Source organism: Octopus sinensis, linkage group LG10 (genome assembly GCF_006345805.1).
Source record: "Octopus sinensis linkage group LG10, ASM634580v1, whole genome shotgun sequence".
Classification (NCBI taxonomy): Eukaryota; Metazoa; Mollusca; class Cephalopoda; order Octopoda; family Octopodidae; genus Octopus; species Octopus sinensis.
The window spans coordinates 33465265-33492961 of NC_043006.1; the positions used below are offsets into that span (position 1 = coordinate 33465265).

Consider the following 27697-nt stretch of genomic DNA (forward strand, 5'->3'; position numbering starts at 1 on the left):
GTTGAAACAATCATAACCAAAAAAGAATTTTGTTTAACTAGGTTCATTTATTGTGTGGATAGAGAGCATGAAGATAAATTTACAGATGATGTATATTTTGCTCGACAATAAATTCATTGATGACTTAATGGTTCACAGTGTAATTCTCCACTAAATGAATTTACTGGATACTTTATTTTGCATGGGAGGTCTTCAGGATTGATCGGTCTATGTCTGTCTATTCATCCACCTACCTATCCACTTTTATACCAACTTCTATATCCACAAACCTTTCATGCATCTTCAAAGTTTTAAAACTTGAAAAAAAAAAGACAGAATTTAAAAAATCTTTTAAAACTTTTATATTTTTTTATCCCCCCAAATTATTAAAGAAAAATTAAACCTCCTTCTACTCTGTCATCTTTATTGTATTTTATATTGTTTCATTTTATTTCCTTTCATTTCCCCACCTTATTGTATCGTATCCTGTTCTATTTTATTTAATTCTAGGAGCACTGCATCCTTCAAAACTTCCATGCTTTCTGAGATTCGCTAACACTACACCTGATTTTCTCCCCTCTATTCACACACAAGCATGTATCTGACTCATACATTATTCGCTTTCCAGACATTTGTACGACACAACTTTTACTTTTTTATGTTGAAGCATCATAATTTTAATATTTTATCTAAGATGTAATATTAAACATCTTTAAGATAGTAGGGTGCGATTCAAGGAAAATGTGGCTGATATTTCTAGCAGATCAAGTGACTATATGAAAGCTACTTTGTTAGTTTGTTTAGAACCTAGTTTTGATTTCTGGTTGTCAAACACTATTAGGAGAAACATGAATGCAATCAATAACTCAAATTGCTAATTTTCCTAAAAATAGGTTTTGCACCTACAGAGCAGATTTACTCCATCACCTTGGCTTGACATCCCCTCCCTGACACTCAGGTATCTTTAGTAGAGTCTACATTGTTGTAAGCATTTGGACCAGGTTTCCAGTCTAAGGACAACTTACCCCAACACTAGTCACTACTCTTCTTCTTCTAAAGAGAGAGAGAGAGAGAGAGAGAGAGAGAGAGAGAGAGAGAGAGAGAGAGAGAGAGAGAGAGAGAGAGAGAGAGAGAGAGAGAGAGAGAGAGAGAGAGAGAGAGAGAGAGAGAGAGAGAGAGAGAGAGAGAGAGAGAGCACTTTATATTCAGAATCATATGTCTTTTTAAATAAAACTCTTTGATATAACTGGGAATATTTCATTGTGTCCATATACTAAATGATCACAGATACACACTAAATATTACTGTCTCTGATTTCTATATGGAAAGTAGATTTACTAGCACGGAATTTTAAAAACATATTCAAATCTTCAATAGTTCAAAAAATATTTAAAAGTAAACTTTTATCTTATGAAGGGAGGTAAAAAAAAAAGATAAAAAGAATCAAACAATTACCATTAATTGTGTATCAAATATCACTAATTTTGCACTTGTTGGAATGAGGTCATAGCATTTGTGTGATTTCATGAATTTGGCAAACATCTGCTTGTGACTCTCATCTGAAATAAAGAGAAAATATAGGTTACTTTAGAGAATCGATCATATGGATTAAGTTGCAAAGGGAAAAGGTAGCATTTAATTTTTAAGGAAGTAATCTTTTTATGTATCAACATCATCATCCTCATATAACATCTGTTTTCCATACTGGCATGGGTTGGATGGTTTGACAGGATCCAGCAGGCCTTGGGGCTGCTTCGAGTTTCAGTGACAGCTTTGGCATGATTTCTACAGCTGGCTGACCTTCTTAGTGCTTTACAGAGTGTACTGGGAGCTTTATCATTCCACTGGCACTAGTGAGATTGCCAAGTAAATTATAAGAAGAAAAAGAAAAAGCCCCCCACTACAAAGTGGAGGTGGGATAATTGAGAAGAGGAGGTGGTTTTATGTCAAGTGTTGAAAGGGAATAGAGGGACAAGTACAGGTGCAATAAAGAAACATGGCTACCTACCATTATATAAAGATGGGTGGGAATACATAATAGTTTAAAACAAACAATAATATTGTTCATTTCACATAATCTTGATTTTAGTCAAAGATGAAGATTAATTTTAAGAATATTTATCTCCTAAATGCAAACCACACAACATTAATTAAAACAGCACACCAAATCATTCTAATGCGATTTATTAGACCTTCGTTAACTCTTTAGCATTCAGATTACTCCGTCAAATCTAATATTTATTTACATTCTTTTAATTAATCATGTATCATCATAGCTTTGAGATACTGATGATATGATTGTTTATTTTTAGAATGACACTATGGGGTAGATGTGAGAGGCTGGATCTGGCCAGTCTGAACATGAAACACAAAGAATCTTTTTGCCTGATATGGCTGGGTTAAATGCTAAAGGGTTAAAGTCATTTCTTTCACCCCACTTAATATTTCCCGATTCCAAAAACAAAATAAGTTAATATCTTATATTACTTGCACAATATAATCTAATATTAACAATAGTTAAAGTCTATTTAGAATAAATACACACCTAAAACAAAGCAATTTATACACAACAGAGGCCTGTGCTGGTAGCATGTAAAAAGAACCCAGCACACTCTTAAGTGGTTGGCATTAGGAAGGACAGCCATCTACAAAAACCATGCCAGCATGGAAAGTGGACATTAAACAAGGATGATGAACAAAAGGTGTTTTACACAAAGATATTATGAGGTGGGGGTTTTTGATATATAAATATAAACACTTTAAAACCAAAAGGCTTTGTAGCATAGAACCAGATGGTATCAGATGGGTTGTATCAAAAAGGGTTTCTGCTTCCCCCAGCTCAAATAAAACAACCACCATAAATAATATACACACAAGAAAAGTGAATACTGAAAATAGAGTTAGCTTCACTAACCATCAACAATTTCAACTTCAGGCTTGATAGACTAAAACAGAGCAACATTTTCTTTTTTAGTCAATATTGGTCTGCATTGACCAAGGCTGTGTGGTTAAGAAGTTTACAGCCCAACAACATGGTTTTGGTCCAATTGTGTGGCACCTTGGGCAAGTGTCCTACTCTAATTCCAAGCTGACCAAAGCCTTTGTAAGTGGATTTGGTAGATGGAAACTGAAAGAAGCCTGTTGTGTGCATGTGCATATATTCCTTTATTTGTTTCAGTCATTTGACTTTGGCCATGCTAGAGCACCGCCTTTAGTCAAACAAATCAACCCCAGGACTCATTCTTTGTAAGCCTAGTACTTATCCTATCGGTCTGTTTTGCTGAACCACTAAGTTACGGGGAAGTAAACATACCAACATCGGTTGTCAAGTGATGATAGGGAACACAAACATACACGCACACACACGATGGGCTTCTTTCAGTTTCCATCTACCACTCACAAGGTTTTGGTTGGCCTGAGGCTATAGTAGAAGACACTGGTCCAAGGTGCCACGCAGTAGGTATGTCTGCTTGCGTGTGTTGTGCCTCCTTGTCTTGACATGGCATGATAATTGTAAACGAGTGTCACTGTCATACAGGGACATTTGCTTCCAATCTCCCATGAAAATACATCTAGTCAAGTGACAGCTAGTTGGTGACAGGGAATAGCATCTGGCCATAGAAAAATCTGCCTCAATGAATTGTTTGATCCATGCAAGCATGAGAAAATGAAAGTCAAAACAATGATGGTGATGATTACAACATCTGCACATAGTTAAACTCTCTTGTATGGATTAAGACTAATAAAAAACAAACAAAAAAATGGTAATTTAGAACTGTGTGCAAACTAACTTTGCTACAAGTAATATAACAAAGAACAATCAGTCTGTTACCAAAATAAAAGAGGAGGTGAATAAATAGACAGAAACACTTTTAACAAACATGTGAGTTATTGTACTCTAGTTATATTCACAAGCGTATCAACCGTAGCCTATAAAAAAATAGTGACGTGAGAACAAGTGTAAACATTGGTGATGCTTAGTGAATGAAATATTTTGCTTCTATTAATAACCATTAACAATCACTTTAGAAGTGTATATGAAAGTAGTAGCTAGCAGTACAGTCTACATAATTAGGCACCAGAATTTAGAAGAGAAAATAGGATTTTATTTTTCAACCAGTTTGACTAATACAGAAGTAGGACTGAAATGGCATAAAAACTAAAGACTGGACCCTCATATTTCTGGATTAAGGTTATTATATTTTGGTGTGCATATATGACCAAAGATATCTATGTAGGTTATGTGGGTTTGGCATGAACACAGAGAAATGAAAATAAGTAGCACCAGGTTGAGTTCTAGATTTAACCAATTTTACTTTATTAAACCAATACCATGAGGTCAAACTTCAGATACTTGTTGCAATATGAATAAATATACAGTTCAACTTACAAAAATCTAAAGATTTTAATAAACAATACTTGATTAAAAAATGCAGTATATTGATTCACTACTGAAGAACATAGTTTGAACAAATCAAAAATATTTCAGTTTATAATCACAAATAAATGAATTCAGTTGGATTGCCTATGTTCAAGCCCATTGCAGGATGAAGATCTCAGCATGTTCTCTCTACCTTCTGATGTGAAGGCTGTGAATTAAAGCTTGACATTATACTAGTTTGCTGAGCCTACCTTGCCACACTGGCTCTTCATCAGTGTTTCTCAAACTATCTGATGTGGCGTACAGGCAGCCCCACCCCCAATGCGCTAAGGACTGGTAATATTTCTTAGTAATATTAATTTATACCGGAAACAATATATATAATGAATATAATAAAAGTTGATAACTTTAAAAAAATCTTATGCTTATTTTGTAAACAAATAATACAATATTACATAAGCATTTTATAATGTTTCTTTCTTTTCTGGAAACTTGCCACGTACCAGCAGCTGATGGCTCACAGGCTGGCACCAGTCCGTGGACCACCACTTCAAGTAGCACTGCTCTACTTGGCTTGGTAGAAGGGTGCAGTTTTTATACTCTTACCCAGGAGTAGTTAAGTTGATTACATTGGCCCCAGTACTCAACTTGTACTTATTTTATCGACCTATATGAATTTCATTTGTTGAATAGTATAATAAGCACCAAACACACAAGTTATCAACTGATAACTGATTTACTCACATAAGAAAAACCAACAGAAAATACATGCTAGTGTTTCTGTAAACCTTCACATGTATATACATCTTATATAAGTATATTGTATACTGAATAGCATAAACGCAGCAATATTAAACAGCTTATTGACTTTTAATATTGGCACTGGGCCACAAATTTCAAAGGAAACATACTGTGAGTTTAATAAAGTATTTGATTAAGACATTGATACAGGAAGGAAGAAAAACAAAATCAAACCCGACAGAACTGAGACTGATTTTTTCTTTCTTTCTTTCTTTTTTTTTTTACTTGCTGGGTTTGAAATACCAGTGGGATTGTTACTTAGACCAGTGAGATTGTTAGCTTTGATGTTCTTAAACCATTGTAAATCAACACCTTCAGAAAAGATATGAATAGGAAGAGAATTCTAGAAGGATGATGTACTGGGAAGGAAGAACTGGTTGTAGTGATACGTGTAGGAGCTGAGCAGTTGGACATAACAAAGATCATGAGAGGAGGAGGGATATGTAGAATAGGAATGCTTGGGTGGAGGGGGCAGGAACTCAGTCAGCTCTGAGGGACAGAGGCCATTATAGTAGAAATGACAGTGAGAAGAACTGGTGCAGCTGTGAGCCAAAAAGATTGAATATGTCTGTTACTTCATGCCAATCAGCCAGATGGTGCTTTTCTGGATTTGGTCTATGATGTCTGTGAATGCAGTAACAGCACTTCCCAGAGGTGAAAGCAATATTTCATTGTGTACCTCACCAGAGCTTTGAAGAGTATAAAAAATAGTTGTTGGCGACTTCTAGTTTTGAAGAGAAGGGACAAGCCCACCTATGTTGAGAATGGGTTCTCATCAAGGGAGATCTTTGGAGATAGTGAGATCCAAGAATTGGAGGAATTTTGAAGGGTTTGAATGTTGTTCAGGATTAAGGTGTGTGTGTGTGTGATGATGTTTTCTTGATATTAGTGTTCATATTTTCTTGCTGTTGAAAGAGACTTGACTCCACTGGGTGATGCTTTGAGGTCACTGTTCATGGAGTCAGTGTAGATTTAGTATTTGGCACCTAGTAAACAAATGGACGCTGCATAATTAGGGAATGTTAAGGATGACTGAAGGATAGTCTCATCTGTGTGAGAGTGGATGTTGTTGGGTGTGGTGGCAAGTATGTAATTGATGTAAAGGAAGAGAGTGGGAGATAAAACCCAACTTTGAGCACATTGGAGTTGATAGAATGAGAGAACGGAGGAGCTCAGTCAACATACAAGGCCAGAGTGTGACCTGAAGAAAAAAAATGCTAGCTTAAGAGATGAGAGATGGGTGGGAACCATAGGGCCGGCAGTTTCAGTAGGAGATATGCATGCCAGACACAGGTGAAAGTCTGCTGATGTTGAGGGAAAATAACATTGCTTTCAAATTTCTCCAAGAGTCCACAAAGGTGGGCAAGAGAGGATTGTAAGTGATAAGTGGATCTGGCTATATAGAAAGAATACTGGTGGTTATTAAGGAGGTGATAGAATGTGGGATGGAAGGAGTATATAAAAGAACATGAATGCTGTTGGTTGCTTCCTGATTCTGCCATCCCTTAACCTTTCCAATAACAAGATATTGATAACTTTATGTATGCTATATAAAACAAATCTACTGAAGCAGCAGAATCACTAGAGCATTAGATAGAATGACTTGCAGTAATCATCCAGGCTCTTTGTATTCTGATGGCAATGCTTATGACAACAAATGCACAAAATTGTGTTGGCCCGTGACTTTTGTTTTGATAGTTTTGGTTGCAGGGAGAAGACACACTTGCATATATGGAAACCTTATAGTACATCTAAAAAAAAAAGAAAAAAAAAGAAAAAAGAAAGAAAAAAAGAAAACCCCCAGGGCTGTACCTTAGAGAACTTTCTAGATATTGATTCACAGTCATATGGAAACCGCAGAAATATATATTAATCATAGTGAATATATTGATAACTGATAATCAATAAGATGATTTGATACACTGACAGATTTTCCAAACTAATAAAACAAATATTTCTATTAATATGGAAAAGAAAATATGTTAGTAAAGAAGCTTAGGAGATATAAACTTTTTTTACTGAACATAATCTTTTGAATATTTAGTTGCCAAATTTTTAATCCTTTGTTAGGAAAGACCAGCTAATATTAAAAAATGAACTACCATTAAAATAACACTATATACTTAAGCTCTATAACTGGGCGCATGCATGAAATTAGCAATTTACAATTACTAATAATAAATAAATGATAATGGATTTCACAAGCCTATTGTTGTCCACTTCAACACATGAACATCAACCACTACCAACATTTATGCTATTGTTCAACCTGTTAGGAACAGCAGCAAAAACTCCCTTGAATCACACCTATTTTAAAAACAAATCAAGGCATGAAGATCATAGGTTGGAGTAAGCCTTTATCACAGATTTTCTCAATCAGGGCTAAACAACAAACAACACATGTATACAATGAAGATATACTCGAGGTAACATAGTTTAGTACATAAAAATAGATGAGTGGCTGTGTAAGAACTTTGCTTCCCAGCCGCATGGTTCAGTCTCACTGCATGGCACCTTGGGCAAGTGTCTTCTACTACAACCCCAAGCAGACCAAAGTCCTGTGAATGGATTTGGTAGATGGAAACTGAAAGAAGCCTATTGTATAGATGTGTGTGTTACATCCTCCTTGCCTTGACATCCTGTGATAGTTGTGAACGAGTGGTACCATCATGAATGTGGTGTCCATTTCTAATCTTCTGTGACGTGTCTGGTTAAATGGAAATGACCGGCCATAAAAAAATCTGCCTCAACAAATTCCACCCAACCCATGTGAACATGGAAAAGTGGATGTTAAAACTGGCAATGATGATGATAGTGATGAAGGACATTGTTTAAAAGTGCAGTTTCTATAGGCAGACAGTGAACTTCAAGTTTTCAGAATCTACAAAGAACAAATAAATGAACTCCCATTTAAAGAATAGAATAGTTTAGCACTTCAGTATTTTGATTTCAATGCAGTTGTTGTTTAGCCCCAAAGTCAGACATGATTGGATAGGCCTATGACCAAAGCCAAGATAATTCCACTTAATTTTCAGACATAGTGCATGGAGAGCCACCATATTATCCCCAATTCTTTATTTTTAAGCCACAGGTCTCATAAAGCTGGTTACCTGGGTCCATGGTGTATAAATGATGAAGGTCACAACATTACCCCCTGAATGAGACACTGGTCCATTGCTGGGATCAAGGCCAACAGTTTTGAGGAGGGATTATTAGCCCCAGTACTTTACTGGTACTTTATTTTATTGACCAGAAAATGTCTTGCAAGGTAGTTGGTAGCACTGTCAGTAGCTGGTGCCATGTAAAAAAGCACTGGAGATGGTACCATGTAAAAAGCACCCAGTACACTCTGTAAAGCGGCTGGCATTAGGAAGGGTATCCAGATGTAGAAACCATAACAAAACAGACACCTTGTATGGCTCTTGACCTTGCTGGCTCCAGTCAAACCATTCAACTCACACAAGCATGGAAAATGATGATGATGAAGAAAGGCAAAGTAGACTATGGAAGTACTTGAACTCAGAATGTAAAGAGTCGGCAGAAATGCTGTACAGCATTTTACCCAACATACTAATCATTTTGTCAGTTCACTGCCTTTATTATCCAATATATTTCTTAACCTATTAAGTCCCAGGGTACTTAAATTTCTGAGTTTTTACAGATGATTGAAAATAGGTTAAAATGAAAAAAAATTATCATTAAAACTCCTTTACTTTAAGTAGAAATGGAAATACTCAGTGTCCTATAAATAGGACACTGAGACAATGTGATATAGCTTATTTAATGTTCTCATTTAGTGTCCTATTTATAGGAAACTGGGACTTAATGGGTTAAAATAGCAGGTTAAGATTTGGCTGTTATTTTTAGCAAGTTGAGCAACCACATAGAAGTTCCAACCCTTAATTAAATGAACATGAGAAGGATTTAGAATCAACACCTAAAATTCATACACTAACAATAATAGGAAATCTAACCTTTCCATTTACTAACCAAATATTTCTATATATTTGTTGTGTACACTCCTATAAACCAATAAAGAAACAAATGCAATACTTGATTTTTTTACTTCTATTTCATGGCAGGCTAGCAGTTAGACATTCATTGATGGAAGACAGCAATTTCCTATTCATAGGAAGAATATCAGGCAATGTGCCAGATACAGGTAAATGGAAGATATACATTTGTTTATAACTTGTAACTAAAATATCAATAAGCTATCGTCACAGTATTTAAGTCACTTGAGTCAACACAATACTAAGAAAACAAAACATCTCAATAATGCTTGTTAAATTAATCATTTCTGATTAAGAGGGGGGGGGGAAAGATTGGCACCAAATATAAAATAAACCTATAATATTCTATGATTTATTTAAGTTATGGAGTCAGATCAGGGATAAAAGTACTGGAGTTCAAGCCTGTTAATTACTTCAGAGACATAGATATTATTTCACTGGTCCAACCCATGCCAGCATGGAAAGCAGATGTTGAGCAGTCACATTGGGGTCTCTACCACCTTCAAAAAATTTTAGCTGATGTTATTGACCCTACAACTCATTTCAATGTAGTACAAATTTTATCAGTTGCTGTTTGCTGAACCACTAAATCAGAGATATAGAGGACAACACAAACAAAATTGGTTTTTAGACTAAAGTAAACAATGACACAAAGGGTGGATGGACAGATGGACAGACACATACAATTCTTGCACAGTTTCCACATGCCAAATTCCACTAATAAGGCTATAGTAGAAGACAATTGTGCTAAAAGTGTCAAGCACTGGGACCAAACCTAAAACTATGTGGCTTCAAGTGAAGTTCAATGCCAAATCTGCACCACATTATTCAGTTACTCATTAAAATTTGAGGTGCTTTCATGACCTTCATACTGTGTGATTATATGTATAATTCAAATACTTCAAGAAAAAATAATGAAGCAACAATGATACACACACATATAAATAAATTATATATATTAGTAAGTCTATAATATACTAAAGTGGATTGTGAATGGATTTGGTGATCGGAAACTGAAAGAAGCCCATTGTGTATTAACAGGTATGTGTGTATGTCTTGTGTCTGATATTTGTCTCTCACTACTGCTTGACAACCAGTGTTGGCATGTTTACGTCCCCATAACTTAGTGGTTTGGCAAAAGAGACCAATAGAATAAGTACCAGGTTTAAAAAGAAAAAAAACAAAACAACATAAGTAGTGGGAGGTGGGGGGGTCGATTCATTTGACTAAAATTGAAGGGGGTGCCCCAGTATGGCCACAATTTAATGACTGAAACAAGTAGGAGGTTATATATATATATATATATATACATATATATATATATGGATATATCCTTAATTCATAGGCTTGAAGAATTTTTAGAATGCAAAAGATAAGCAGGAGATTAACTCTTATGACAAATTAATTCGGTATTAGCCAACATTATAAAATTGAGGTTTAGTTTTTTTACTGTCAAAAAAATATAAAATCTGAAAATGGACAAGATTCCTATCTAGTAGTGAAAGGATCATACACCTGTTTAGCAATATCTAACTGGCACATATCATAAGCACCCATCCCCCAAGTTATATATCTTCACATCACTTTCAGAAGAACTGGCACTGCTTTTAGCTTTGCAAGCCAATCTTGTTACCACAAAACTCTATTTAGATCATATCCTGCCAATCTATCACTTGATACCACTTACGTTTTTACTTCACAACATGCTTATCCATAGGCTATGCTAATTTTTTTGCAACAATATTTGAATGCTTTTCTCTTAATTCTAAATCTACCCACCACCCACTTAAAATATATATCGATCCTAAAAATAACTCATTGGGTAAAGATAACCCTTAGTCTGTAGTACATGCTGAAATAAATACACAAATACAGTATATTGTGGGTATGGGTAAACACTTATTGCAGGTGTATGAGGAAAGAGAAATATCTTTATTGATCAGATAGATATGTTTTCTCTATGGCTGGATACTTACTTTGTAATTGTTTTATTAATTATGAATACTTGTTTGCAGTTATCTTGCTGAAAGTAAGGTGTACATTTCAAAGAAATGAATAGACAGAGCAGTCCATCTTTGTAGTTTGAGAAGTCTGAGCTTCATTAAACACAAAGAAACTTAGTGATGTAAAGACCTTATTGTTTGCTTATTTTAATATTTATTAAGATAAAAAGCAGAAACAACAGAGCATTCTTGAAAGTATTACCGCATTTAGTTTCACTCCTCTACAATATTTAAGTCTTTCCCATTTAACTGTTGATTACCCATTTAAATGTTGATAAAATAAGTACCAGTAATATACCATTGTAAGGTGGTGAGATAGCAGAATTGTTAGCAGACCAGGCAAAATGCTGAAAGGTATTTTGTTCATCTTTATGCTTAAAGTTCAAATTCTGCTGGGGTTGACAAAATAAGTACCAGTTGAGCACTGGGGTTGATGTAATTGACTGACCCACTCAGCTGAAATTGTGTCAAATAACATTATTTCCCTTTGAAATTTTGCTTGTTCTCTTGAAATATAAATATGTTTCACCTACCATATTTACTCAAGTAAAATGCAATCATAAATCTCATGAATGCCCCGTCCCCACTTTATCAGATGTATTTACCCACCCCACTCTTAAACTCAAGTCTAATGCTGTCCCACTAATTTTGGTCCTGATGTTTTGTACAAAATTTCTCACATACAAGAGTAAATAGACTTCTGTTGTCTCAGTTATGACTTGGTTGCGCAGATCAAATGTCAGATGATTAGAACAAACACATTCTCTTAAAGTAAATGAGAAACTGAATTTGGTTTTGCAAGTAAAAAATTGGAGTGGTGGCATAAACAGATGTCAAATGCGTTGAAAAAAAAGAAAAAAAAAAGAAGAAATATATCCTAAGACAAACATCAATCAGTGAGTGTGTTTATTGGCTTTATTAATTAGGACTCTTCTCAAATATAACAAATGAGAAATTCTGTCCAGAGCTGTGGAGTCAAGACAAAAAACTGATTCTGACTCCTCTTTATGTAAGTGATTGTGGTCTACATATCTCATAAAGCATATGTATATGCTTGTACTTTGAGTAGGCCTATGTTTTATAATTGGTTTATATTAAAGAATAAAGATATTGTGAGTTGGAATCAGAGTTGGTATAGTTTTACTGACTCCACAGCCCTGATTCTGTCTATATCTGATTCATATTCTTTGTTTTTGCTTAAACTGTCATCTCAGAAGTGTCGCTATTCCACATGAAGACTTGATTGTTAGCACATATTTAAGAATCTACAATACTTTAAGGTGCTCCAGCATGTTGGATGCAGCCCCACTTTCAGTAGTACTTATTTAGGAAAAAATGGTTTTAGTGCATTGAAGTATGAATATATAAACTCAACTTAACATAGGTCATGAAATGATATTTTGAGAAAAAGTGCATCTTATACGCTGCTGGCACCATCATCATTGTCATCTAACATCTATTTTTCATACTGGCATGGGTTGGATTGTTTGACAGGAGCTGGCAAGCTAGAAAGCTACACAAGGCTCCATTTCTCTGTTTTGGCATGATGCTTTCCCTAATGCCAACCATTTTACAGAGTGTAATGTGTGCTTTTTACATGGCACCAGTGGGGTCACCGAGAGAGGGAGTGAGATGAAAGGAAATGACTGTTTTCCAGGTGAGCGGTTAGGGTATAATAAAGGGACAAAGATAGTTGTCTAATAGAAATACATGGCTACTCCAGTAGGACGAGGAAGGAGAGTTAGAGAAAGATAGAGAGACAGGGTGAGAGAGAGAAAAATAGATGGCATTGGAGATGTATTGGGACTGAGGTGGGGGATGTTACTTAAGAGTGTAAGGGGAGGTGTCTAGGGATGGGGAAGACATAGCTGTAGTGAGTGATGGTGAGAGAAAATGGAGTAGATAGGAGTGGGGGCATGGTAGATATGTTATGGAGAGTGTGCAGATAAGCACATGTGGGAGAATGGAGGAGCTTGCAGTGGGTGGTGATCATAGGTAGTGGGATGGGGGTGGATGTTTGAAAAAAGTCATAGGAGTGGGGGGCATGGTAGATATGTTATGGAGAGTGTGCAGATAAGCACATGTGGGAGAATGGAGGAGCTTGCAGTGGGTGGTGATCATAGGTAGTGGGATGGGGGTGGATGTTGAAAAAAGTCATTAAATAAGACACTAAGTAATTAACTGTTTAATAATAAATACTTATCCAAGATATTTAATATGATGGTAGGAAAAAAAATCTAACGAGTCATTTAATAAATGTCACAACATTCTATTCTTCTGCTCAAATAAATAGGTCTTGTGCATGGTCAAGATGAAAAGGTTAACTGCGAGTATTACGAGAATCTAAGAGTTGAAGTACATTTGATCAAGGAAAAGCATAGAGAGAGAGAGAGAGGGTGAGAGAGAGAGGGTAGGAGAGAGAGAGAGAGAGAGAGAGAGAGAGAGAGGTGGTTGCATATTGTAAAGCATTTTCTGTAATAAAGAAGTAAAAATATATGTAAAACTGTAAGACAAGTATGGTTTGAAGCATATATACTGAAATTGTATTATAAACTTCATTCCAGTTTAAATAGAATCAAAATTTCCATTCCTGGATAGCTACTGTGTTCTTTAATCTTTACCAAACAGTTTTTTGTACAATATAGTGATTTCAATCTGACTGCATGACGCCTTGAGCAAGTGTTGTTCTACTATATAGCTCCAGGCTGACCAAAGCCTTGTGAATTGGTTTGATAGATAGAAATTGAAAGAAGCCTGTCATATATGTACGAGTGTGTGTGTGCATGTGTGCGCACGTTTGTGTGGGTAGGTGTATGTGTGTGTGTGGTGTTTGTGTAGGTGAGTACGTACTCCTAGTCATCAACACTTGCGTTTGCTGATTGTAAACAACGGCCTTGCTGTTCATGTGCAGACAGTACCCTTTGCTAGCAGTCCACTGTGAAAGCAGGTCAGGCTTCTTGACAAGTCACAATGTTGCATGATCTTTGTAAACAAAAGGCTCATTCAAACAGTTTTTGTTTCCACTACTCGGCATAACCAGGTGCAAGCTGCTTATTTGATAAACTGGGAGATTATTATCTTGCTTGGAAACAGGAGGGATTGCTATCAGAAGGGGTATCCAGCCATAGAAAACTCTGCTCCAATATATTCATGTTTGACCCATGCATGCATACAAAAGTAGACACAGAACAATGAAGATGATTTGAAGACATTAATGCTTTCAATGTTTCTCCATGCAGGTATGGTCAGATGGTTGTTTGCAAATCACAACTTGCATGTTAAAAATTTAATGATCTTGTGCAATTAAAAAAAAAAATTCATAACTAATAGTTCTTGGCAAGAGAAAACAAACAATAAATATTATCTAAATACGAAGCCCTAACATCAGCCAACATAAATCTAAAACACTGAGAAATTTGAGATATCATTTTGAAGAAAAGGCCCAAAATTCAGTGATTTTGTTGTGGTAAGCTGGAAATAGCTAAGCAAGCACAGCTATTTTTGCAGAAATTGATTCAGAAGCAACATAATATTGCAGGAGACAGTCAAGTTGTCCACACAGCTGTTCCATAACGGAATATCATTAACAATGTTTTAGAGTTAACAAGACTAAATATATGGAAGATAAATGAATTTATAAAATGGAAAAAAAAAAGAAGCAAAAACAAAAAAATGAAAGCTTGCTAAATCATGAAACAAGACCAAAAGAGTTAAAATTTTTGTAAGTGGCTAATTAACTGACTGACTGAATAGCTACATTTGATGTTTAATAGAATGTGTGATGTGTACGCAATTTACTACTAGTCTGTCCCTGGTGAGTCTAACATTATTGGTAAATAGTAATAACATATTCAAGCCAACTAAACAGGTAGTCAAAATTAAATGCAAATAATAATTGTGATGAAAATATTTGAAAATGTATATTATGCTAATAATGTTAATCTTTATCTACTCAATATAGACACATAAGCTACTCAAAATATTGGAAAAAATACCATGCTTAAATGGACCGTTTGCATCTAAGTGACAATTCCGCTTATAAAGCAATGCATAAATTATGCAATTTCTCACACTGTCCTAATACTCCAAGTAATTCAAGAAAAAGAAAAAAGAAAACAAACATTAAAAACATAATAGTGTCATTAATTAACTTCCTGGGAACCCTTTGAAAATGAATTGTTTGTAAAATTAGTATTCTGTTTTGACTATAGAGTAAGAAAAATTAAAACCCATCTTTTGACTGATGTTACTGTATTGTAGAAACATAAAAGCACTCTCCCCGCCTGCTTGCATCTGTTAGATTTGAAAAATGCAACATGAATTCCACCTTATAGTGTTTTTACTACAGAGACAGCTACAATTAAAATCAAAACTTAAACTGCAAAAGTACTTGTAGAATAAAATATTGCTTCCATAATTTCTGAGCTTGTCTACAGTAGAACGTGTGTGTGTGTGTGTGTGTGTGTGTGTGTGCACAGTGATATATTGAACTATATCTGAATTAATATAAAGAAAATAACATACTTATTTTAAAAATAATTTTAAACTGAAGTGAAAGTATCAATATATTTATACTTTTTACATTTGTGAAGTAACTGTAATACAGCTAATCAATGAAAAGAATTTTAATAAAATATAAAAAAAGAAAATATGGAACTCTTAAGAAAATAACAATTAAAAGCATGAAATCAAAAACATCTGATGAGAATTTTGTAAACACTCATACACATATGCAACAGTAACATTAACAAATATAAAAAGGCTATCATCAGAAAATAATATTTACATGTTCTGTTGCAGCAAGATGGAAAATTGACGACAGCAGTCAATATTGAAGCTTCTCTGGAAACTGTAGTATTCTTTCAAGCAGAATAGGATAACCGCAAACTACTATCAGATATATATGTATACGCACACGCACACACACCTTTAAGGAGACGAGTTGTAAGTCAATCAATCAGCTCTTGAAATTAGAATCAAGCAGCAACAGACAGACAATCAGACTACTGAGAGCAATGAATTAAATTTTAGATGGAAGCCATCACAGGTGTCGAAATTGTCTGAAAAGATTTAATAACTTCCCATAAAAAGAGAGAGAGAGAAGAAGGGAAAGGGAAAAGAAAGAAGAAAAACCGTAAATTGATCCAGGAGGCAAAGTTAAAGTTAGATATAAAGTGGAATAAATGACTCAAAGTTTTCAGAAAAATCAGCATTTCATTATCATTTAATGTTTAACCCTAAAATAAGGGAGCTTAGGAACTGCTGCCATTCAAACTTTTGTATAACTGTAATCTGTTTAAAACTACACGCACATACAGACACAAATATGAAACGGGGGAATGTAATGAGATGATCGTCATGATATTGCACCAGTAGGCGAGCAGCATGACAGTCATGATAATACACTAAGTTAGCTGCAGGCTTGCTGTGATGTTACATTACTCGGTTAGCAGCAAGATTTTGCAATGTTGCATTACTCAGTTAGCATCAAAGATGTCATGATGCTGCATTTACTCAGCTAACAGCAGGCTTGCTGTGATGTTGCATTACTAAGTTAGCAGCAGGCTTATTGAGATGTTGCATTACTAAGTTAGCAGCAGGCTTGCTGTGATGTTGCATTACTAAGTTAGCAGCAGGCTTGTTGAGATGTTGCATTACTAAGTTAGCAGCAGGCTTCTTGTGATGTTGCATTACTAAATTAACAGCAGGCTTTCTGTGATGTTGCATTACTAAGTTAGCAGCAGGCTTGCTGTGATGTTGCATTACTAAATTAATAGCATGCTTGATGAGATGTTGCATTACTAAGTTAGCAGCAGGATTTCTGTGATGTTGCATTACTAAGTTAGCAGCAGGCTTGTTGAGATGTTGCATTACTAAGTTAGCAGCAGGCTTGCTGTGATGTTGCATTACTAAGTTAGCAGCAGGCTTATTGAGATGTTGCATTACCAAATTAACAGCAGGCTTGATGAGATGTTGCATTACTAAGTTAGCAGCAAGCTTGTTCAGATGTTGCATTACTAAGTTAGCAGCAGGCTTGATGAGATGTTGCATTACTAAGTTAGCAGCAGGTTTGTTGTGATGTTACATTACTAAGTTAGCAGCAGGCTTCTTGTGATGTTGCATTACTAAATTAACAGCAGGCTTTCTGTGATGTTGCATTACTAAGTTAGCAGCAGGCTTGCTGTGATGTTGCATTACTAAGTTAGCAGCAGGCTTGTTAAGACGTTGCATTACTAAGTTAGCAGCAGGCTTGCTGTGATATTGCATTACTAAGTTAGCAGCAGGCTTTCTGTGATGTTGCATTACTAATTTAGCAGCAGGCTTATTGAGATGTTGCATTACTAAATTAACAGCAGGCTTGATGAGATGTTGCATTACTAAGTTAGCAGCAGAATTTCTGTGATGTTGCATTACTAAGTTAGCAGCAGGCTTGTTGAGACGTTGCATTACTAAGTTAGCAGCAGGCTTGCTGTGATATTGCATTACTAAGTTAGCAGCAGGCTTATTGAGATGTTGCATTACCAAATTAACAGCAGGCTTGCTGTGATGTTGCATTACTAAGTTATCAGCAGGCTTGATGAGATGTTACATTACTAAGTTAGCAGCAAGCTTGTTCAGATGTTGCATTACTAAGTTAGCAGCAAGCTTGTTCAGATGTTGCATTACTAAGTTAGCAGCAGGCTTGATTAGATGTTGCATTACTAAGTTAGCAGCAGGCTTGTTGTGATGTTGCATTACTAAGTTAGCAGTAGGCTTATTGAGATGTTGCATTACTAAGTTAGCAGCAGGCTTGTTGAGATGTTGCATTACTAAATTAGCAGCAGGCTTGCTTGCTGTGATGCTGTATTTACTAAGTTAGCAGCAAAATCATTGCAATGTTGCATTACTAAATTAGCATAAAAGATGTGATATTACAAGATTGTTGCAATGTTGCATTTACTAGATCAGCATCAAAAATGTTCTAATGTCACATTACTAGGTTAGCATTAAAGATGTCATGATGTTGCATTTACCAAGCAACAGGCTTGTTGAGACATTGCATTACTAAGTTAGCAGCAATATTGATGCAACATTGCATTACTAAGATAGCAGCAAGATTGTTGCAACATTGCATTACTAAGATAGCAGCAAGATTGTTGCAACATTGCATTACTAAGATAGCAGCAAGATTGTTGCAACATTGCATTACTAAGATAGCAGCAAGATTGTTGCAACATTGCATTACTAAGATAGCAGCAAGATTGTTGCAACATTGCATTACTAAGATAGCAGCAAGATTGTTGCAACATTGCATTACTAAGATAGCAGCAAGATTGTTGCAACATTGCATTACTAAGATAGCGGCAAGATTGTTGCAACATTGCATTACTAAGATAGCTGCCAAATTGTTGCAACATTGCATTACTAAGATAGCAGCAAGATTGTTGCAACATTGCATTACTAAGATCGCATCAAAGATGTCATGACGTTACATTACTAAGTGAGCAAGTACCTCATACTTGTCTGAGCTGGTTGGTTTTATATCACCACTAATCACACAGCTCTAACTTATTTCTCTCACCTTCTCTCATCAATCATAACATATTCACTCATCCATGCATTAACTATTATGCTTGGTCTTTCCTTTCAGAATATAGATGTTGCCCATGATTTTCCAGCAGCTGACAACTTGCAACTATTTAAGGGAAAACTTCACTTCATTATTTGCTTTGGCCCCAACAGGTCCACATATGCCATTGATACAGGCTCTGTTCAAATCATAAAAGCAATGGTTTTTATGGCTAGGGTGGAACCTCTTCTGAATACTGTTAGGAATGCCCGATTTCCTAAATGTAGTGTTTTCACTGCAACTGAGAAACCTCATGCTGTGCATGAGAAGACCTGTCAAGCCAAGTGAAATTGTAGGCATGGCTGATGCTGGTGTCATGAAACTGGCACCCGTGTCAGTGGCATGTAAAAAGTACCTTTTGAGCATTGGGCCCCATGGAGGCAGTGGCATGCTAAAAGCTCCTTTTGAGTATTTCACCTCACAGAAGCAATGACAAATGACAGACCTTTGGCATTACATTGTGTTTGAGAAGAAGACCCATCAAGCCAAGTAAAATCAGTCATGGCAGATACTGGTGATGTACAAGTGGCATGTAAAAGCACCCATTACACTCTTGGAGTGGTTGGCGTTAGGAAGAGCATCCAGCCATAGAAACCATGTCAAATCAGATGGGAGTCTTGTGCAGTCTTCCAGCTTACCAGCCCTGGTCAAACTGTTCAACTCATGCCAGCTGGACAATGGACATTAAATGATGATGATGCTTGTTTTAACTCTTTAAACTCTCCAAGTCTAAGCTGATGAAATAAACAAAATATTGCACTAATATTATGCTGGTTTCAATGGACCATTGTAACCTTGTGAGTGAAATGGTTTCAATGGACCATTTTACATGTATCTGATTTAGTACTGAATTAATCAAACCTTTATTTGCAGCACTGGATAGCAATAGTACCACATTTCTATATGACTTGTTAATTCAATCCGCATAAATGCAAAAAGATGATTTTATTTTCAAATTTCTTTCATTATATTCAGTCAAAACTAAGTTCATATTAAAACAATTCTACACACACCATCATTTAAGGTTTGTTTTCCATGCTGTCATGGATTGGATGGTTTGACAGGAGTGGCAAACCAGAGAACTGCACGAGGCTCTGTTGTCTGCCTCGGCATAGTTTCTACACCAGAATACCCTTATATATATACACATCTAATATAGGATAAAACTTTCAAAAAAATTTATCAGTGGCCAGCATATTAAAAAGTACCTTTTAAGGTGAAAATTATAAACAGCTTATAAATAAGGGCAAAAGAAAAAAATTCCTATGCCAAATATACCGAGAAAGACTTTAAATCGTTAATAACCACATATAATTCATCACTAAAAGCGCACGTCTCGAAGTAAGCTGACAGAAATTTCTAAAAAAATTCTGTTATCACCGGATCGGCCCGATTTCTGAGTTAATTCATAAAGAATTCTCTCATCATCAGCAGTAAATACGTTAAGAAATAAATGAAATACTTACTTGCACATATGGAACAAGCATACACAAAGCTGTGAGTACACATAAGTACTTGGCATAGGAATTTTTTTCTTTTGCCCTTATTTATAAGATATATATATATATAGGGTTGGCAAGTAAGTAATTTCAGCTTTTTAGCATGAAATAAAAGTAATTTTTTTTCATACAAAGAATGAACTTTAATCAATCATATATTTTCCATTTTGTTTGATGACCTTTTGCCATCTTTCTGGCAACTTCATGATTCCATGCTCATAGAACTTCTGGTCCTTATCAGCCAAAAACACAAAGCAAGTGTTATTTCAGGCCATCATCATTATCGAAAGTTTCACCATTTTGCAAACTTCAAAATAAATGGTAATCCGGTGGTGCAAGGTGAAGGCTATATGGTGGAAACGACACCACTTCCCAACCAAGCACCAATAATTTTTCCTGAGTTATCAAAGTCATATGTGGTCTAGCGTTGCCACGGTGGAACATGATTCCTTTTCTAATTTGCCAATTCTGGCTGTTTTTCTTTGATTGCTTCCTCCAGTTTCATTAGTTGTTGACATTAAACAACTGAATTGATCATTTGGCTCCTTGGAAGCAGTTCAAACTACACAACACTTTTGCAATCCCACCAAATTGACAGCATGACCTACCTTTTTTCATGCAATTCAACTTTCAATGTGGTTTGTGTTGGTTCATTATGCTTGGACTATGATTGCTTACTGTAGACAATCCATTTTTCATTATCAATTACGATTCGTTTAAAAAAAAGGTTGATTTCATTGCATTTGAAATGCATATTGCAAATATTGATTCATTGTATTAAGTGAATCCCTTTCAATTTATATAGAACCCAAATATCAAGCTTCTTAACGAGTCTAAGATATTTTAAGTGACTTCCAATTGTCATGTGTGATACATTTAATCTCTCTGCAGTAGCTTGCACAGTTATATGACAATCAGATTCAATTATGGCTTTAATTCAGTCATCATCAACGTCAGTAGGACAACCAGAATGTTGGTCATGTTTGAGTGAAAAATCTCCAGAACGGAAAGTTTTGCACTCTGTTAACACCATAAACTTCACATATTTCTTTGTGAGGCTCAGCAGCTTTCTTGCTTTTATGGAAATAAAAAAGCAAAATATGGCAAAAATGTTCGTTTTTGCACTCCATGTTAAAACCAACACTGAACAGTTGTAAACAAAATTACACGCAATTTGCTTCTAATGTAAGTTAAAAGTAACAGCTATCAAATGTCAAAAAGAAAAAAAAATCATAATATTGACAAACTCATTAAAAAAATTCTTTACTATCTACTTGTGAAAAACGAAATTACTTTCTTGCCAACCTAAAAAATACACACACACACACACACACACCTTAAAATTCAATGCTGTAGTTTGAAATTTTTGCATAAAATATATACATAGTCAGACCACTAAGATAATCTATTTATCCAATCATTTAGTATTTCATTTGTTTATTTTGCAGATAGCAAACAATAGTGTTATCAGTCACAGATTCCCAAAACCCATCTACTGGTTCACTGCATTTCTGACAATAAGACTGATAAGAGATTGTCTAAACTAACATAGAATAAATGTCCCAAGAGGCTTCATTTGTGAAATATTATTTTTTGTTTTTCTCACTAATGTATGACCAGTAAAGTATAGTTTTCTTTTGAGCTCTAGGACTACAAATATAGAGGGCTGTGTGGTTGAGAATTTTGCTTCCCGACTACAAGATTCCAGGTTCAGTCCCACAATGTGATACCTTGGGCAAGCGTATTCTCCGATAGTCTTGCCTTTTGTCCTTTCAGGATTGATGAATTAAGTACCAGTGGAGTACTGGGGTCGATGTAATCGACTAGTTCCCTCCCGGTAAATTTCAGGCCTTGTGCCTTTAGTACAGGAGTGGGGAAACCTCCACACATGGGTGCAATTGCACCTGCGAGCACATTTTATTGCACCCACAGGCCAATATATTCATATGTGCAAAATATAAATTTTTCAATTATAAAATTTAAACAATATTCATATGCCTATTTGCAACATAGGTCATGTTTCCACTACGGCTTAAAATGGTTAGACTCAAACAGAAATCATCAAGTAATTGCCATTTGATTGGAAATTTTGTTTTCACTATAAAACATATATTGCTAGGTTTGTACCACCCCCTTGAGACCCAACTACACTCTAGCTGAAAAATATAAAATACTGCATAAGTAATATAAATGTCCTAAATCCAGTGGTGGTGTTAATGAAGATGTGTAATTTAATGTATATTGAATTATACATAGATATATACAAGATTTATACAGATATAAGAATTAGAACTTATGGTCTGCCCGCGGACCTTTTTCACTGGAAATTTTTGCCCACTGCACTAAAAAGTTTCCCACCTATGCTTTAGTAGAAAGGATTATTATTATTATTATTATTATTATTATTATTGTGGTGGATTGGTACAATTGTTAGCACAAATGATGAAATTCCATGCAGTATTTGTTAAAGCTCTTTAATATCTATGTTCAAATCCTACCACAGTCAGCTATAAATTTCATCCTATCAGGTGGGGTCAATAAAAAAGTGCCAGTCAAGTACTGGATTAATGCAATTGACTGTTCTCCTCCCCACAAGATTTCTGGTCTTGTTCCTATGTCATAAATAATTATTATTGTTTCATTGCAATTTTATGTTCTTTAACCGATGCTGCAGAAGTATGCATTTCATTGCAGCAACAGACAATAGATTATGAAGTAGCATAATAATGTATCTTAACTCTGTTGCTGCAGGAATATTTTAGAATCTACTAAAGAAATATTCTTTCACTTATTCCAGTCATTTGACTGTGGCCATGCTGGAGCAACTTCTTTAGTCGAGCAAATCAACTCCAGGACTTATTCTTTGTAAGCCTGGTACTTATTCTATTGGTCTCTTTTGCCAAACCGCTAAGTTACAGGGACGTAAACACACCAACATTGGCTGTCAAGCAATGGTGGGGGGACAACTCAAACATATATATACATATATACGATGGGCTTCTTTCAGTTTCCATCTACCAAATCCACTTGTCCAAGGAGCCACGCAGTGGAACTGAACCCAGAACCATATGGTTGGGATGCAAACTTCTTACCACACAGCCATGCCTGCATCTGTAAACTGATATTAAGTATTATAAGCACCACTGAGATAGGAAAATACAAGGCAGTTCCTTCTGGTCTTTATAATGTCTAATATTTTATACTGAAAATCTTAACAGTTTATTCATGAAATTAGTTTGTGAAGAAATCTAGAATTTGTTGCATTCATTTGATCTAATTTTCCATTTGAGTTCAATGAGTTGATAATAAATACACTGAAATCATTTAGGTTGGCTATAACCTGTCCGCTAACATAAAAAAAAAAAAAGAATTGAAGAAAGAAGTAATTTTAAAACCAAAATTGTTAGGTTCATAAAGTCACACTAACTTTGATGCTTTTATGAGAACAACCATTGTTCTGTAGTCAAAAAGTTTGCTTTGCAACTGCATAGCTCCAGGTTTCATCCTAGTTCATGGTACCTTGGTTAAGTACATTGGATCATAGCTAAGAGTTAACTAATGCCTTGTGAGTGAAATGTGAAATTTGGTGGGCAAATTCTGTGTGTGTGAGCATAAGATACAAATTGGTGAGAAAACTTATAAACATTTAAGCACCTTGCGATGTGTATTTTGCTTCAGTTGCATAGATGCTCTCATTTTCTTTTGCTACTGGAAAGCTGTGAATCAGTGACTGGCCCAATGGATACCTTTATCATTATGACGGTACTGACCAGACTTTTAGATGTTGTTATACATTGCTGGTCACAATGTACTTTGCAATGTTTTAGTTTTTGAATGACACCACCCCACTGGCCAGGCGAGCAGGCCAACATTACACTTGATCAGAAGAATATTCCATCACAGAGTTACCTATTTATGGCCAAGTGGATTGGAAGAACATGAGATAAAGTGTTTTGCTCAAGAAAAATGCACAGCCTGGCCTGGGAATTGAACTCATGATCTAGCAATCATGAGTGCAATACCCTAACCATTAGGCCACGCACCCATAGCATTATATTGTCCACAAAATGCACAATATAAAAAATAATATCTCAATTCAACATCATAATTGTTTAACATCAGTCTGCCATGCATGCATGGGTAAGACTGCTGGCAGGAGCCAGCCAGGTAGAAAACTACCCTAGGCTACTATTTCTGCTTTGGTAGGGTTTTTTCGACTGGATGCTCTTCCTAACACCAACCAATCTGCAGAGTGGACTCAATGCCTTTTACGTGGCACCAGCACAGCTGAGGTTAGTTTTGGCATGATTTTTACAGCTGGATGCCCTTCCAGATGCCAACCACTTTACAGTGTGGACTGGATACTTTTTACATGGCACCAACACTGGCAGAGTCATCAAGTAACTTGCATGACAAGGAATTATGAGGGGCAGGGGCATTTGAGGAGAGAAACTCGAGAGGATGAAAGTTTAGTGTGACAAAGACAGAGAGGCAAAAACAGGGGTCTTGCCATAATGGAGGGGGCATCGATTTTGTAAACATTTGATTCAGCTTATTGAGATTATTGTTGTGCATGGGATGAGCTAAGTTAAAGATTATAGTTTACTAGGCTTCCTATAATTACATCTTAAATAGCAAGCTGTTGTTTTATTGGTTGGGTCATTGCATGGAAGAGAACTGTCTTGTGAAAAGTCAATATTATTTAGTTTTTTTCCCCATAATTGAAGCAAATTTGAGTTTGATAAGATCAAGTATACCATATAAATGGAATATTCATTTTCCTATTCCAAGTATAGTCTTCAATATTCAAATTTAACAACTGATATATAGCTATTTCAAATTTACTTGAATCTCATTAGAATAAGGTAATTGAGCATTTCTTATTACTGCATTCAATGGCATACAAGATGGCACTTTTCAAGAAAAAAAAAGAAAAGAAAAGAACCAGCCTGGAGTCTATATGCAAAGTTAAGCCTTTTATAAGCTCTAATGCACTTAAATTGGGGTGCCCATCTAACTTTTATGCTATCAAATATGGTATACTATATTTTGCTACATAGAGAGAGAAAGAAAATTTTAGCAAAGAGAGAAGATATATGAAGGCTTTTCACCAGTTATTGCTTTTTTGGTCATAGTTCATTAGTTGTGTGTGTGTGTGTGTGTGGAGAAAGAGAGAGAGAGAAGTGGAAATAATTTAAATTTACATACAGTCTAAGAAGAACAGTCTCATTTAAGTAGAAATGTGCATAAAAATATAGAAATGAAAAATGTTATAGCTTCTATTTTTATCTCCAATACAAACATTAATCTATAATATCAATAGTGTCCAGCTGTCGACTGGCATTACAGCCACAACCATTTCATCATCTTTCCTGGCATATTGTATCAAGGATAAATTTATCCTGAATATTTTAACCATTCTGAAGACAGAACAATCGCAAAACACTGACTAGCAAACAACTTGTCAGGCCAGCATAACAATATAGTTAGTATACAAGAAAAACACTTCCAGAAGCTACAGTCCCAAACGGAGAACCAGAGATCTGTCCTTTCACTCTTTTCAGCCTTTATTTACACCACCTGCTCACACCTCCATATAACATACAGGACAGCCTCATATGCAAATGACCCCACCCCCTCAAGGCACCACTTTGCCAAATCCCTATTTGAATCACTCAGCAGCAAATTTAGCTCCACAACAACAAATTTGAAGTAGCACTGGGCAAATTCACAGTCTTGCTTCTCACCAACAATACCTGAAGAGAGCAAATAAAACCAACCATCATACTCAGCAATATAAACATACCGCACAGACTCATCATCATTTAATATCTGTTGTCCATGCTGACATGGGTTGGATGTACAAGATAAAAAAAAAAATGTAAGGAGTTACAGAAAACTCTTCCACAAAATTAACAACACACCCAAATGACATAGCAAAGAAAACAAAACAATACACATACATTCCTTGAGCAATTGCAGGTAATGCTTTTGGCCAACAAAAATATAACAATGCTGTGTAAACATTACATTAGATTCACCATTATGCTAGTCCTGTGCGGGTTTCCAATCTCTATATAACAAACCACAATAGACTTCTAGAAATAGCAGACTACACATCTTAACAGGTGGTACAAAGAGCACACAGAGAATACATCATCATCATTTTAACATTCACTTTTGCATGCTTGCATGGGTCAGAGGCTTACTGAGGCAGATTTTCTACAACTGGATGCCCTTTCTGTCACCAACTCACACCTGTTTCCAGGCAAGGTAACATTTCCCCATGGTCAAATGTTTTTGTAGAGTATTGGAAATGAATGGTATTCATTTACAACAATCATGTGATGGCAAGACAAGGAAACACAAATACACACACAGGGGCTTCTTTCAGTTTCTACCAACCAAATCCAGTCACAAGGCTTTGGTCAGCTTGGGGTTATACAAAAGACACTTGCCCAAGGTGCCATGCGGTAGAACTGAACCAAGCAAACTTCTTAATCACATAGCTACAATTGTGACTTTAACCCTTTCGTTACCAAACCGCCCAAAGCCGCCCGAAATAAATTTTGGTTAATGTGCCCAAACCCGCCCGTATTTACCTATTCATATTTAAATGAGAATATCAGAGCAAATCTCTTTAGTACATTCGTGAAAACACGTATTATACTTCGTAAACAGTTCAACTACAGTTTTGTACAATAATCGAAGTGTAATTTTAATTCCGTGAATTTTGGGAGATTTTTTTCCAAAATTTGTTCCTATTGTGTTTTCAAAATTTGTAATTCTGACAAAAAATGGATACGAATTTCATTATATCAAGCAGCGAGTCAGAATTCGAAGGATTTTATACTGAAGACCTTCATAAATCTAACTCTATGACTGAAAAAAAAAGCACGTGGTATTTGATAATGAATCTGATGTTTCATTTTCCGAAAGTGAAAACAGTGAATCCGAGAGCTCCGACAGCGATAAAGAAAATGAATTGGCACCTGAATGGAGTGAAAATTTAAAAACTGTTTCTTTCGGTGATTTTTCTGAAGAAACTGGACCAAGCCACAGACTTTCCCAGAAGAGTAAAGCCTTAGACTATTTCTTTTTACTTTTTCGAATGAGCCTATTTGAAATCATTACGGCGGAAACGAACTGTTACGCTAAATGTAAACAAAGCGAAAGAAAGGATAGTTAGTGGTTTCCCATAACCTTAAATGAAATTAAGACTATGTTGCCATAAATATTATTATGGGTATCAGAAAGTTACCCAGAATAACAAATTCTATCGTAAAATTTTGTTGTATACCCAATTGAATATTAGCTAATAGCCCATTTTCTATAGCGATGTTTGAACAAAATTTTAATAATTTAATATTTTGTTGATTTTACCTGTATCTACCTGCAATTAGAGTCACTTT

At 35.6% G+C, this 27697-nt stretch overlaps 1 protein-coding gene across 9 annotated transcripts in view; it reads right to left on the minus strand.

The window, feature by feature from the left end:
• Positions 1-27697, minus strand: part of LOC115216595 (5'-AMP-activated protein kinase subunit gamma-1) — a 764404-nt gene that overhangs the window by 17540 nt on the left and 719167 nt on the right. For all 9 annotated transcript variants that reach the window (XM_036506548.1, XM_036506547.1, XM_036506549.1 and 6 more), the window contains one exon: positions 1435-1538. In XM_036506548.1, coding sequence (XP_036362441.1) covers positions 1435-1538 — 104 coding nt within the window. The remainder of the gene's footprint in view (positions 1-1434; positions 1539-27697) is intronic.